This window comes from Gadus chalcogrammus, chromosome 21, assembly GCF_026213295.1.
Source record: "Gadus chalcogrammus isolate NIFS_2021 chromosome 21, NIFS_Gcha_1.0, whole genome shotgun sequence".
In the NCBI taxonomy this organism is placed as follows: domain Eukaryota; kingdom Metazoa; phylum Chordata; class Actinopteri; order Gadiformes; family Gadidae; genus Gadus; species Gadus chalcogrammus.
In genome coordinates this window covers 18193270-18207239 of record NC_079432.1, presented here as the reverse complement: position 1 = coordinate 18207239, position 13970 = coordinate 18193270, and the positions used below count along the sequence as shown (strand labels likewise).

General features: G+C 41.0%; 1 protein-coding gene across 1 annotated transcript in view; it reads left to right on the top strand.

Annotated features, from left to right (window-relative positions):
- The first annotated feature begins 767 nt into the window (after positions 1-767).
- LOC130374341 (nestin-like) overlaps positions 768-13970 on the top strand; it is a 49867-nt gene continuing 36664 nt past the window's right edge. Inside the window, exons 1-4 of the mRNA XM_056581058.1 lie at positions 768-1223; positions 4669-4872; positions 8576-8623; positions 10141-10266. Of these exons, the coding sequence (XP_056437033.1) occupies positions 1205-1223; positions 4669-4872; positions 8576-8623; positions 10141-10266 (397 nt within the window). The 5' untranslated portion in view covers positions 768-1204. The remainder of the gene's footprint in view (positions 1224-4668; positions 4873-8575; positions 8624-10140; positions 10267-13970) is intronic.

Genomic DNA, 13970 nt, shown 5'->3' with positions numbered 1-13970 from the left:
ACACCCCTTCTGAAGCTCTCCCCTTCTCTCTCTCTCTCTCCCTTTCTCTCGCTCTCTTGTTTCGTATTGTAGAGCAAGAAAATTGTCAGAGAAAAGGTCCAATTCAAAATGCATTGGTTTACATATCGTTCTGTGGAGTGACATATATATAACTAGAGGGTCCACTGTACTGTCTGTCAGGGGCGCTGCCAGGAATTTTGGGCCCTATGAAAGAATATTAATATTATATTATTAATTGCCATCCGCGGGCCGTGGGCCGTGCTGCGTTGGGCTGGGCCCTTAGAATCAGTACCACTTTTCCCCGCCAGGCAGCGCCCCTGCTGTCTGTGCACACCCCTTTTGAAGCCTCTCTCTCTCTCTCTCTCTCTCTCTCTCTCTCTCTCTCTCTCTCTCTCTCTCTCTCTCTCTCTCTCTCTCTCTCTCTCTGTGTATGAGTGTGAGGTCACACCCCTTGCCTAAAAAGGTAAAGCCAAATGCCAGTGGTCCCAGGCAGCTCTAAGAATAACCCAGGGACATATTGCTTGACTCAGAAATAGGCTGTTGTCAATGAAAGGTGGCTACCCGTCTCCACCCTATGTTCGGTACACAAGTGTATTTTTCTGATTGCTTGATGCAAGTTCCATTGGTTCTGTTTTATTATTTTTAAGTTAAATGGAATTCCTGTAGACAAATGGAATGGGAATGAAGAGATGTACTTTAGGAGACTGATGTGACTATTTTTACCCCCCTCCCCAACCCCCTTCATTCCACCCTCCTATCTCGCACTCCTCTGTTCCACATTCTAATCCCATCACACTCTGCTCCACCTCAACACATCCAACCACGCCAGGCCCCCGGAGCCCATACTCTCCTCCAACTTAAACTAGCTACCTCTTCGCACTCCACTGGGAGACTTCTTCATCCATACAATACAATTCTACGCTTCTAAGGACAAGCAGGAATATTACTTGAAGAGCGTCAAGAAGATGGATAAACTGGTGTGAGATTGTTGGCCAGTGGAAGCTATATTTTACTTCTCTCTCTCAAGAAGTCAGCACCACACATGGATGGGATGTTGCGTCTCACTTGACTGCAGGATTTACTTTGTGGAACAAAGAGTGTACACACTCCTTGTGCACAATCTGCTGTAGCAGCTCATTTGTTTGGTGATGTCATCTGACTCCAGAATTTATAGGTGGATTCTAACTGTGTAAAACCAAAAACAATGACTGAGGCAGTTGAAGGTAACGTATGATCAATAAGTTCCTTTCACTCACCTCTACAATAATAAATCACCACAGTGCTGCTCAGGTTTTGGTGGATGAGCCAATGTAAAACTTAAAAATATTCCAAGATATGCCAATCTGGTATCTCCATTACTCTTTACACTGTGTTTATACAGTGTTTGCTTCGAACGGCACAATGCACAGTTGTGAAGAAATATTTGTCCAGGCAAATTGTGAATTGTTATCCGCTTAACTATTGTTATAGTTTGGTGAGATGGAAACATAATGACATATTAATGATCTTTCTCCATTAAAAATAATGAATGAATAGTTTGAGTTCGTGGAGGTAACATTTCTTATGCTATTTAAAACTGGGTGAGGTCGTCACTTAGAGGTTTCAGCTATCAAGCTACAACACTGAGATCTGAGAACACTGGGTTTGGGAACCACTGTTTTCGATACAATTCATTCTGTTTCTAGCAATTCTTGATTATGATCCCCTAGTTCAGCTTGCTATCAAATGGCTCACTACAATTCTGGTTCCCATGCTATTGTTCTTCAGTCAGGTTATTATCCTCTTTGGGCTGTTATTTTACTGTACAACAACGACGGCCTCATGTTGTAAATAATGAGGCTTTAAAGTCTTCTGCCTTGGTCTTTGACAGCTTTATAATGACTATATAGGTCTGACGCTCTAAATCAAAAGTATTAAGAGAGTGTGAGCACAGACGTACAAGGATACTTTCATGTCAACAGAAGCACCCTTTGTTAACACACAGAGGGATGAGTAAAAGTCACAGGTGATAGACGATGGATGCACTGTATTATCTCTTCAAAATAGTTTTTTTATTTTTATATGAAATGACAAAATACTGGTATTTTTAACAATATAAATAATAGTTAAAGTTATCAAATTATAGGATAGGTCTGTACCTGATTTGTCAGAACCACTATTGTGCCAGAAATGAGATTTCAGATTTTTGCTTTCAATTTCAGGTTTTATGGTTTATGCAACGGGTTTGTGTAAACAGCCGGTTAAGATTACTTAGATGACACTGGTCACTAGTTCATATCCTTAAACACCATGATGAACCAGGAAGTGGAGACAAAATTAATAGGGACTGACACTGATATTTGGGGAATAGTGGGGTTATATAATATAGTCCCCAAGAGTGGGGTTATAGACAAAGTCCATCTATAAAAGTGGGGTTATGTAATGTAGTCCCCTGTCCCCCCAGTAAGTGTGGGGTTGTAGATAAAGTCGATATACAGTATAAAAGTGTGGTTATACAATATAGTCACTAAGAGTGGATATAGTCACTTGTAGATAAAGTCAATCTATAAGAGGGGTTATATAATATAGTCCATATATAAGAGTACAGTTATATAATATAGTCCCTAAGAATAGGTTATATAATATAGTCCATATATAAGAGTAGGTTTATATAATATAATAAAGACACAAAATAAGAGTGGGGCTTATTATAGATAAATTATATAACTGAAAATTATATAACCCCATCTTGATAACCTCATCTTGATATGGACTGTATAATATAACCCCACTGTTGCATAGAGACTATTTTATCTAACCTATATATATATATATATATATATATATATATATATATATATATATGTATATATGTTGTATAAAATTTAATAAATCTTTGTTGTGTGATTTAATGTTTTGTATTCAGGAACACATGCAAACGCACAAGCTAAGGTCACTTAATGAACACAAACTACTCAACAAAACAGTTCATATTATTACTCTTATCATATTTCATGTTTTTTGAATTACCTGAGCTCGCTCTAGTCAAATTCTTTTTTATGTGATTGCTAACGCTGATTTGTTGTATCAAGCAGAAAACAAAGTGAGGATTGCAGTGAGTGCTCAGATAGTGTAGACGTGCTGCTAAGCCATCTGACTCAGCTGTAATAGGATCCCCTGGTGGGGGCCGTGTTGAGGGGAGACGACAGGTGGAGCCCCTAGCTCCGTCTTGCTGTGACACAGCCCCTGTTGGCCCCTAGGTGGACTAGAGACATCCAACCTCTCACTGCCACAATGGTTCAATGTTTTTATTAATTAAAAATATATTTAAAAAAAAGCTGATCCTATTCTAAAAAAGTACATAAAAGTACACAAAACAGTGCATAACAAAGCATACAATGCCTTCCAAGTGAAGTTTTATTCTATTATAATATCAATATTTGTTTAAAGTCGAGTCAGACAAACAATATGGTTTATGATGGCAGGGTTTTCGTATTGGATAGACTCACTGTACTGCCACTCACTGTACTGGGGGCACCCTCATGTGTAATATAAATAAGGTAGCCTGGTATTTTTGTCATGTTAAAGGACTACACTGGTCATTTCACCTTCATCGCCTTCTATTTGTGTGCAAGTTAATATATCCTGTTCGGCTTAAGTTGCTGTCTTCCTGCTGGAAGACACTTTCAATTGAGTGTGCCACTGCCTTTATGTGGGACACCACCACTTCTACACCATTAGTTTTTTCCAGTATTTTGAACATTGAGCCCCCTTTCTGGTTTGTCTAGGATGAAATAGAGTGGTTGAATCAAGTATCGTAGCGAAATACAGTTTCTATCGTGTTTTATTGCACCTTTGGTGCATTTTGTAAATCCCATTGATTTCTGTTGGAAGACTCATTGCTCGTTGGCAGTTTGGTTGTAGTCTTTTCGCTTGGTACTAGCCCTAATGTTGAGACGGAGAACTGAGCGAAAAGACTACAATCAAACGTAAACAGCCCCCCTTTCAATTTCCGGCCAACAAGCAATTCTTCTAGGAGGTATTCTAGTCCGCTGATCGAGCCAGAGAGCTAACGTTATGGATTGTACATATTTATAATTCAAAATTCTTCATAGCCTTTATACCTTTATACTTAATTCTTTTTTCAAAATGTATCTTGTTTTGAAGAATAATCACCGCGCTAATCGTTTCAATGGGAATCGCGACGGTCTATACTTTCAACATAAAGTGTACATATTTATAATTTTAAATTCGTCCCAGCCTTTATACCACAGATACTATAGGGTCTATAGCATATAACCGCGTTTTCTGATACAGTTTAATGTAACAGTAAGCTGACAACACCGCAACTGCAAATGAACCACACTGTGATAACCATGGCAACCGGTCAAACAAATTTTCTTTTTGCGATCATTCTGCGTGCGCCGTGTTGATAAACAAATAATCCCCCCATTGAACTTTACTTTAGCATCTATTTTTAACTGCATTAGCACTTGTATTTCTATTGTATTGTACATTCTCCTGTGTTCTCCACTGCTGCTGGCCTGTTGTAACAAATTATTTCCCCCCGGGGGATTAATACAGTTGGACTTGTTATCTATTTATCTATCCATCAAAAACATGCATGTGTACCCCATCTAACGAGAACATATCTAAATGTGTATTTCCTTTCTATCTGCTCCTCCTCAGTTCGATCGTTCACGACCACAATGGTGATTGACGCTCGGGGTGGGGAGGGCTCCTCACGCGTGGCCCCCAAGAAGACCTTCATGGATCATTTCTACGCCACCTTCAGCTCCCCCATAGCCTGGGTGCTGGTGCTGGCCCTCGTCATCACCTGGTCCTGTGTGTTCGTCATCATCTTTGACATGATGGATTATAAAACACTTTCAGGTAGGGATGTGGTGGTGAGGACCACCAAGAGGCAGAGCCGGTTGTGTTCTGTGTGAAGGTGCTACACGAGTAACATGCAGGCATTGTGACGCAGACAGCTGTCTGCTGTCTGTACACAGCCCACATTGTTTAAATCAAGGTCTTATAATGTTCTCTGATTAAAGATACCCTATTCTGGCCAACAGTTGACGGGCCCATTCACAAATTAACATATTTCACAGAGAAGATGAATGCTAACAAGTGAATAAATATAATTATACCATTTTAAATGTTGGCACTTTTAAAATTATCTAAACATTTCAGATGAGGGACCTACAAGTATCAGTGGAGGTTCTTGCATCACAAAGCATCAGTATTTCTGTAATACAGTGGTCATCCAACACACCCCTGCTCTGTGACATTGGATATATTTACTAAGATGTGTTAAAATAAATGACGTCAAAAGCTAACTTTGCGTGCGGTCATATTGCAACTGAAACAAAGGCCTTGTTTCCATGACTGTAATAAAACAGTTGTCAGATTGTGATGTAATGATGCAGACGTTGCTGGAGAGAAGCAGACAATCATTGTCAAAACCACCTCCAGAGGTAGTGTCCTCTAAATTAATCTAAACAGGGCAACTTCTGGCTAGAGGCGGACTGGTATATTAACTCAAAGTCTTGTGACCCATCCTATTTTATAGGAATAATTTAATTTAAAATGCTTCTTTTTTTTTTAAAGATGCCTTTTTTTTATATATATATATATATATATAGGCCTGCGTCCACGTCACGTGACAACTTTCTATCTGGTTAAACAAACAGGATGGCTGAATTATTGTCAGTGGAAAATAATTATTAATTTACTCATTGGAAAGTTATTATGATAATTTATTCATTTTCTGAAACATGAAGGCATATATCCTGTATTTAATACATCAACACAATTTTCGGAACAATCCCCGAAAATATTGATGAAAGGTTCCTGTAATAGGAGCGGGACTCGTGATGAGGAACATTTATACATTGAAAGGACAGTTCACTTGCTTGCATTAAGAGTTCTATGCAGAGGTTAATTTACACAAACTCAGATAAGGATTTATCCCTTAAATAGAGCACCTAATTTTCCTAATCTAAATACAAATTAATTAGCCAGCTTCTACAACAAACCATAGTGCCCAAATGTCCATAATAACGTTGATAAATAACAATATAATAACAGCTGACAGCTGAGCTGCCCATTGGTCTGTTTTTGGCGTATACTAGGCGCATACTACGTTTCGGCGTATGTTTTTAGGCAAGCTAGGAAATAGACACATATACAAAGGTGCCCCAGACAGAACAGCGCCTCACCGAGTGCCGCCGAGGCAATGACTCATACGTGAGAGGTTATCCTTCAGGCTCGGTATGTATTGACTGTTTCTGTTGTTGAGGGCAATGATCATGGCATGCTGAATAGGAACAAGCAATAGAAAGAAAAATGTATGATTTAGTCTAAAGATGGAAAGCGGAATCTACCTAAATTATCTCAATTATCAACCACATTATTGTGTGTGTGAGTAGACGGAAGAGTCTAGAATTCTCTTCAATTGTGTGTGTGTGTGTGTGCGTGTACGTGTACGTGTGTGTGTGTGTGTGCGTGAGTGTGTGTATGTTCCCTTGGTGTAGCTGTATGTCCAAGGCCAAGTTGCTAAAATTGTTTATGTGCATTTCACACATTACTTTTTGTCGTTAGAGGTCAGATTCTCAGATATGCATGTTGGACGGCTAGAGTGTCGCTCTGGGAAGAATTCAAGAACTAAATCATGCAAGCAAGCTGCTGGGTGAGGCGCAAAGAGATCAGGCATTTGCTGAGGCTTTGTGAGCCACCTCCTGTAAGCTGGAGCACCTAAATTGATATTCATATGCGTCCTTTGAGAGCCTCTTTGATAAAAAAGGGACCCCAGGTCTATAGCTTGGCCTACTTGTTAGTGCCCTTGACTCAGGAGTCACACTCAAGATGAGGAATGACTTCTCACACATGATGAATTAATGAATTGTGTCAAATAAACCTGTCTCTAAGAGTGATGTAACGAACCCCCACCTAACTGCATTGCACCTTAGGATATGTTTATATTTCCTAGGCATGAACTTAATTCCTGCCCGCCACAAAATAATGGCCTTAAACAAGCGCATATGGATCTATACGATAACTGGAGGGCCGGGGGATTCTGAACAGATTTAGGTTATTTCTTAAACTGAATATAGCCTACCCTGATTCTAGACCCTTAAAACCCCAAATAAGCATTAACAATGCAGAAATTGCAATAAAAGGCACTTTTCCAACTAGAACTGCATTTTAATGCCAAAACAATGTTAATACCGCATTTTCCACTGATCAAATCAAAGTCTGCCATGTTTGGTTTTCAGCGATAGCAGCGTCCATAGCAACTACCATAGCAACGACAGAAATAATTTTATTTAAATAATTTTCTGGCAAGAGCTAAAAGAATTTTCTTAATAACTATCAAACTAAAGTCCATATACAATCGCTGAGCAAATATTTGTGGAATAAAATACAAATTTCTTGCTAGCAATTATATCAAACCCATTTCAATGCTCAGTGGAAGTGCAAAATATAGCATTTCCACTGAGAATATATCAGCCATCTTGTTTGTTTGTGCAGACAGAAACTTGAGTCACGTGAAATGGACTCAGGCCTGGAAAAGGCCAAAAAAACGTAGGCATCTCATAGAGTCATTATTGTGAAACTCAATCATAAGAGCAGTGCTATAAATACAATATACATTGTCTGTAAACTGTCTTTCTCAAATGTCAGTATAAGTGTGTTAATATTATTTGCTCTGTTCTGTTTATGTACTGGTTATCAGGACTGTTGGAAGGTTGCAAATGTGTGTGACACATCCAGACCATGTGAATCGTCACACAAGGGGCCCCAGTGCCAAGCGGAACACTTAATGGTTGGGGGTAAAAATAGAACACGTTGTTTGCAGGATTTGGAATGGTACTTAAAGGCCGCCAACATTAAGAATACATTATATTTGGACAGATAGACATAAAAGTATATATACGCACAAGACTACGTTTTTTTGTTTATGCCAACCGAATGTTAAAAACGATACAATGTTTACTAAAATCCACAAAAGCTTGTTTTTCTGTTATATTTTTGTGTTTACAGAAAACATCTTCCAATATTCTGAGTGCATACATTCTTAACATAGCAGCCTCAATAGGAATGGAACCCCTCAACCTGTTGAGCGAGACAGAACCCCAGTCCAAACCGTACCTCCTTCCATCCCCAGTCTCTGTTGCAAACCTCCTCACCCACAACCCTTCACAAAGTTCTATTTCCTTTCATTTTTTAGCTTTAGAATATATGAGATCAAATTATATCTATATTTTATAATGACTTGAATTCACTACTACTCTGACGATTTGTTGTATTAAATGTTTAATAATTATTTCATAATAACTGCTCATTATTTCCTAACATAGAGTTCCATCTTACACAACTATATTGTGCTACAACCTCTAATGTTTAATGTTTAATTCTTTAACTTCTATGCGTTCATTATTGGCCCACATGATTTATGAAATCATGATTTACTCTTCTGTCTGTCTCTAGATTTTTAACTCTAACCATTTTTACTATTCATGCCTCATCTTCCTAACGCCTTTGTTTGTGTTTGTTGCTGTGTTATATTGTGTGTCTTCTTTCCTACTAGGTCCCCCTCCTGCTGTCAGGAAAACCTTAAAGGATACAGAGCGTAGAGGCAAGGCACCCCAAGGAGACAGGCCTACACAGACAAGCCTACACAGACAGGCTTACAAAGACAGGCTTACAAAGACAGGCCTACACAGACAGCCTTGCAGACAGACCTACACAGACAGCCCTAGGGGCAGGCCTACATAGACAGGCCTACACAGACAGGCCTACACGGCCAGACCTACACGGACAGGCCTTCACAGACAGGCCTACACAGACAGGCCTACATAGACAGGCCTACACAGAAAGGCCTACATAGACAGGCCTACACTGACAGGCCTACATAGACAGGCCTACACTGACAGGCCTACACAGACAGGCCGACAGGCAGGCCTACACAGACAGGCTTACACAGACAGCCCTATACAGACAGGCCTACATAGACAGGCCTGCAGAGACAGCCCTACATAGACAGGCCTACACAGATAGACCTACACAATTAGGCCTACATAGACAGGCCCAGCACAGTTAATGCTTGATAACCACTAACTGACATGCATGGTTGTACGAACACCAAATTTGGAAACAAGGAACTGCTCATAATAGCATACATTGTTTGAAGTGCATAACAAGGGTACGTCAATCTTTTGACATCTATCTATATTTAAATACATAAATATGTGTAAAGGTGTAAAGATAAATCTATAAATATCAAATATATAGATAGATAGATAGATAGATATTTATCAGTTGTACAGGTGGAGTAGCTGATTATTCCTTTTTTTAATATTCTACAGGAACTCTGCCTAAATGTGAAACAAATGCAATAAGTCTTTCACAAAACTGAATAGATTAGCTACACTTTATTTCCACCCAAACCTAACAATCAACTATGCACACAATCCCACACCCTCACAAAGTCATGTCGATGCACTACACTCCAAGAGGGCATTATGATACTTTATGTGTGCCGACAGTCCCGTCAATAACTATAATGTTGATGTAGTTTGAAGTGAACCCCTAGTTACCACGAAGTCTATAAAAAGCTTTGGAAAATTTTGCATCATGCACATCCCATTTTCATTATAATGCATTACACAATAATGCGTCATTGTAATGATCTAAATACATAGTGACGTATACAATTCTTCTTATCTCAATATGAAATATGGAATCCCTCAAATAAAAACCAGCAAAGCATAAGTCTGCAGAACAATTGTGTATGGCACTATGAAATATTTATCTATTATTCAAATAATTGTTTAAGTATATAATACACATTAACACTCCAAAAGTAAACAAGATAACACTTTTTCCGGGGTTTATTTATTTTTATTAGGGGTTTATTTATTTTTATTAGCGTGACGAGACTGACATTTTGCGATGAAAACAATATCCCTAGTTTAAGATCTCAATCATGGGATATTGCCCAATATCACAAGATGGCGAACCAATGAAATTGTGCCATCTTAGGAGGTTCACGTGTAACGTATACTAACTGGAAATATATTGGAAATATCTGCTTCTTTCTAAACCCTCTGTGCTGCGTGTCACAGTGTCTAATGCTGACCGTGTCTCCTCCAGGAGGCCTGACCAAGCTGGGCTCTGACCCCATGAAGGCAGTCAACGACGCAGTAGAAGGTTCCTCCAGCGTTTTGACCTCAATATTCAGCTTTGCTGCTAACCTCATTGCTCCTGATGAGGATGAAGGTACACACGCACACAGACAGACACACATACACACACACCCACACACACACACACACACACACACACACACACACACACACACACACACACACACACACACACACACACACACACTAAGCAGTACTGCTTAGAGTACTACTGCTCTGTTTCTGGCCGTTTTAATGATGCAGGACGTTTTTGTTGCTCAGCTTTAAAGGCCCATGACATGCCACCAGGTGTGAGTGTGACTAGCCTTGCAAGCCGTTTTGAAAATCTGCCCCTTATGACATCCCAAGTGGGCGTGTCCAAGTAGATGTTTGAAGGATAGATGAGCAACGTTTGCTACAGGCCACTGGGTAGGCTTGTAGACTGATATATCCAGCAGCTGGCTTTGACCTAGTGGTGTGGTCACATGGCAGATGATTTTGCAGGGTCTAATTATCTATCCAAACTAACCCGGATTTTCCCTGTCTGTTTTTCCTTTCCAAGACCTTGACCTTGCTGAAAATAAAATAGATGAAAATGTTTATTCACAGCATTTATATCAACCAAATGTGACTCTTCATTTTAGATTAAGGTAATCTTAATCTAAACTCCCTATTAAGATTTAGGATGTGATCACCTGACTTCTAGATGGCTCATGATTAGAGAGGTGTTTTTAACCTGTGTTCAAATCATCCCGATTCCTATATTCATAAAATGGTTCTGATATAGGCTAATCTATAAATCTGGAAATGTATTGATTTGTTTCAAATGATATTATGGTTTTTCGTTGATAGTCGCTTTGCTTTGATTGCCTTTAAAATAACCCTTATCAACCATCATTAAATAAATTGAGTCTGCGTCCAATCTCTGGTAATCCACTGTGCTGAGGTCCACATTATCTGCAAAAAAAAAAAAAAACTTTTACTGGGATTTGGGATGTTGTTTTGGTTCTCTGGTGCTCCCACACGCAAAGGAGTGCTCCGGGAGTACTATCCCCTTCTTCGCCGGAGCTGCCGGACTGCCGCCGAGCTCCCCCCGCCGGAGCTGCGGCAGTCAAGAGGAAGAGATGGCTGAGAAAAGGATTGTACTCCCGGGGCTGTGTTGCCGAACTGCCGCCGAGCTCCCCCCGCCGGACTGCCGCCGAAGCTTCGGCGCAAACAACTGCCGCCAAAGCTTTGGTTGCAGTCCGGCAGCTCCTGTTACAATAGTAATTGTGTTCACACGGACAAGTAGGAATGTGACACCGGAAGTAAGAGTGACACGTGAGAGATGCACGTAGGTTGTACCAGTGAGTTAATAAAGAGTTGCCCTGTTGGGCTGTTATAAAGTAATTCTGAAGTTCATTTAAGAGAATTAAACATGGTGGCAGCGGTCACGGACTTGACCAGTCGAATTATCGTTTCGCGGGAAGAGCTACTGCAACGTTAGTAGAGTAGTAATATAAGTTTAGCTAGGGATTAGCATTCTCATCCAACCGACATGGAAGGGCTAAAACCTCCCCAACAGCTATGCATGGACTCAGGGAATCTTGCAAAGTCATGGAAAACCTGGAGGGAAGAGTTTCTACTGTATTCCGACTTAACCGTGGACGACGACGAGAAGAAAACTGTCAAACTTTTCAGCTATCTCGTTGGTGAGAGCGGCAGAGAGCTGTTGGACACGCTCATGGGTGAGACAGCAAAGTCTGATTGGAAGATGAAGGACATAATTGATAAAATGGATGCTCACTGCAACCCTAGTGCTAACGAGACCGTGGAACGTTACCGTTTCTTCTCGAGAAACCAAGGTTCGAGTGAGGCAATAGACTGTTATGTCACGGACCTGAAAGTGTTATCAAAGACGTGTAACTTTGGGACTTGAGACTCGCTCATTCGGGATCGGATTGTGTGTGGAGGCAACAATGTCAGCATGAGGGAGCGGTTGCTCCACGAGAAGACCCTGACGCTCGACACATGCATTCAGTTGTGCAGAGCCTCGGAGTTGTCGCGCGAGAATGTCAAAACCATCTCCGGACCTAAAGTGGAGGAGGTGCATGCAATACAGAGACCAGGGCACTACCAACAGCCAGCGGATAAAGTGGACTGCAAATTTTGTGGCAAATCACATGAGAGAAGCAAGCAGAAATGCCCAGCATACGGTAAGACGTGCAAAAAGTGTGGCAAAGAGAATCATTTTGCAGCTAAATGTAAAGCCAGTCAGCAACCAAGAGAAAGAGAACAGAGAAAGAAACAAGTGCACCATGTAGCAGAACACGAGAGTGATGAGTTTGATGAAATCCTCTGTGTAACTGCAGAAGAGATTGAGACAGTGAGTTCAGTAGATTCTGATAAAAGACTCAACACACAGCTCTTTGCTGGAATGCTTTTGGGAAAACAGACTGTGAAATTTCAAATAAACTCTGGTGCTACTTGTAATATAATTCCAATTGATCTGCTTGATTCAAACACAAAGATCTAAGACACAAAGAGTGTGCTAGTGATGTACAACAAAAGCAAGCTTAAGACACTGGGAAAATGCAAACTGAAGCTGAGAAATCCCAGAAACCAGAAGCTGTACCAGTTGGAGTTCCAAGTTGTGGATGAGGGAGATACAGTGCCATTGCTTGGCAAAAGGGCCAGTGAGGGCATGCAGCTGATTAAAGTGCACTATGAAAATATTATGGCAATTGACCGCATAGTTACAACAGTGCCAGAAATTAAGACTACAAGGGGCCAATGGACAATGGAGCAGATACAAGCAGAGTATGCTGACGTGTTCAAGGGTGATGGCTGCCTTGAAGGAAAATACAAGCTGGAGATTGACGACACAGTGAAACCTGTGCAGCTGCCAAAGAGGCGGGTGCCAGTAGCAACGATGAAACCACTGAAGGCTGAACTTCAAGACCTACAGCGCAGAGGAATCATCACACCTGTAGAATGCAACACAGACTGGATCAATGGAATGGTTGTTGTCCAAAAACAGAATGGGAAGCTACGGTTATGCATTGATCCAAGACCCTTGAACAAGGCGCTGAAGCGTAGTCACTTCCCATTGCAGACAATTGAGGACATTCTCCCAGATCTGGCTAAAGCAAAAGTGTTTACAGTATGTGATGTGAAAAGTGGTTTCTGGCATGTAAAATTAGATGAAGAGTCAAGTTTTCTGACTACTTTTGCTACGCCATTTGGACGTTACCGATGGCTGAGGCTTCCAATGGGGGTCAGCCCCGCACCAGAGGTCTTTCAGCGTAAGCTCACACAGGCGCTGGAGGATCTGTCTGGTCTGTACATCATTGCTGATGATGTGCTGATCCCGGGACAAGGTGAGACACAAGAAATGGCACAGCGAGACCACGATGAGAAACTGAGACGTAGACAAGTTCAAGCTGAAGGAAAAAGAGACTACGTACATAGGACATCTCCTGACAGCGGATGGTGTAAGGATACATCCAGAAAAGGTACGTGCCATTGAACAAATGCCAAAGCCAACAGATGTGAAAGCAGTTCAGAGGCTGTTGGGTATGGTGAACTACCTGGCTAAGTTCTGTCCTCATCTCTCTGACCACTGTCAGCCACTCAGGCACCTGACACACAAGGACGGTGAATGGGAGTGGACAGAACAGCATGACCAGGCATTTCTCAAATTGAAAGAGACTATTTCAAACACACCGGTGCTGAAGTACTACAGCCCGGAGGAGGAATTGACTGTGCAGTGTGATGCCTCAGACACTGGTTTGGGCGCAACACTGGTCCAGAGGGGTA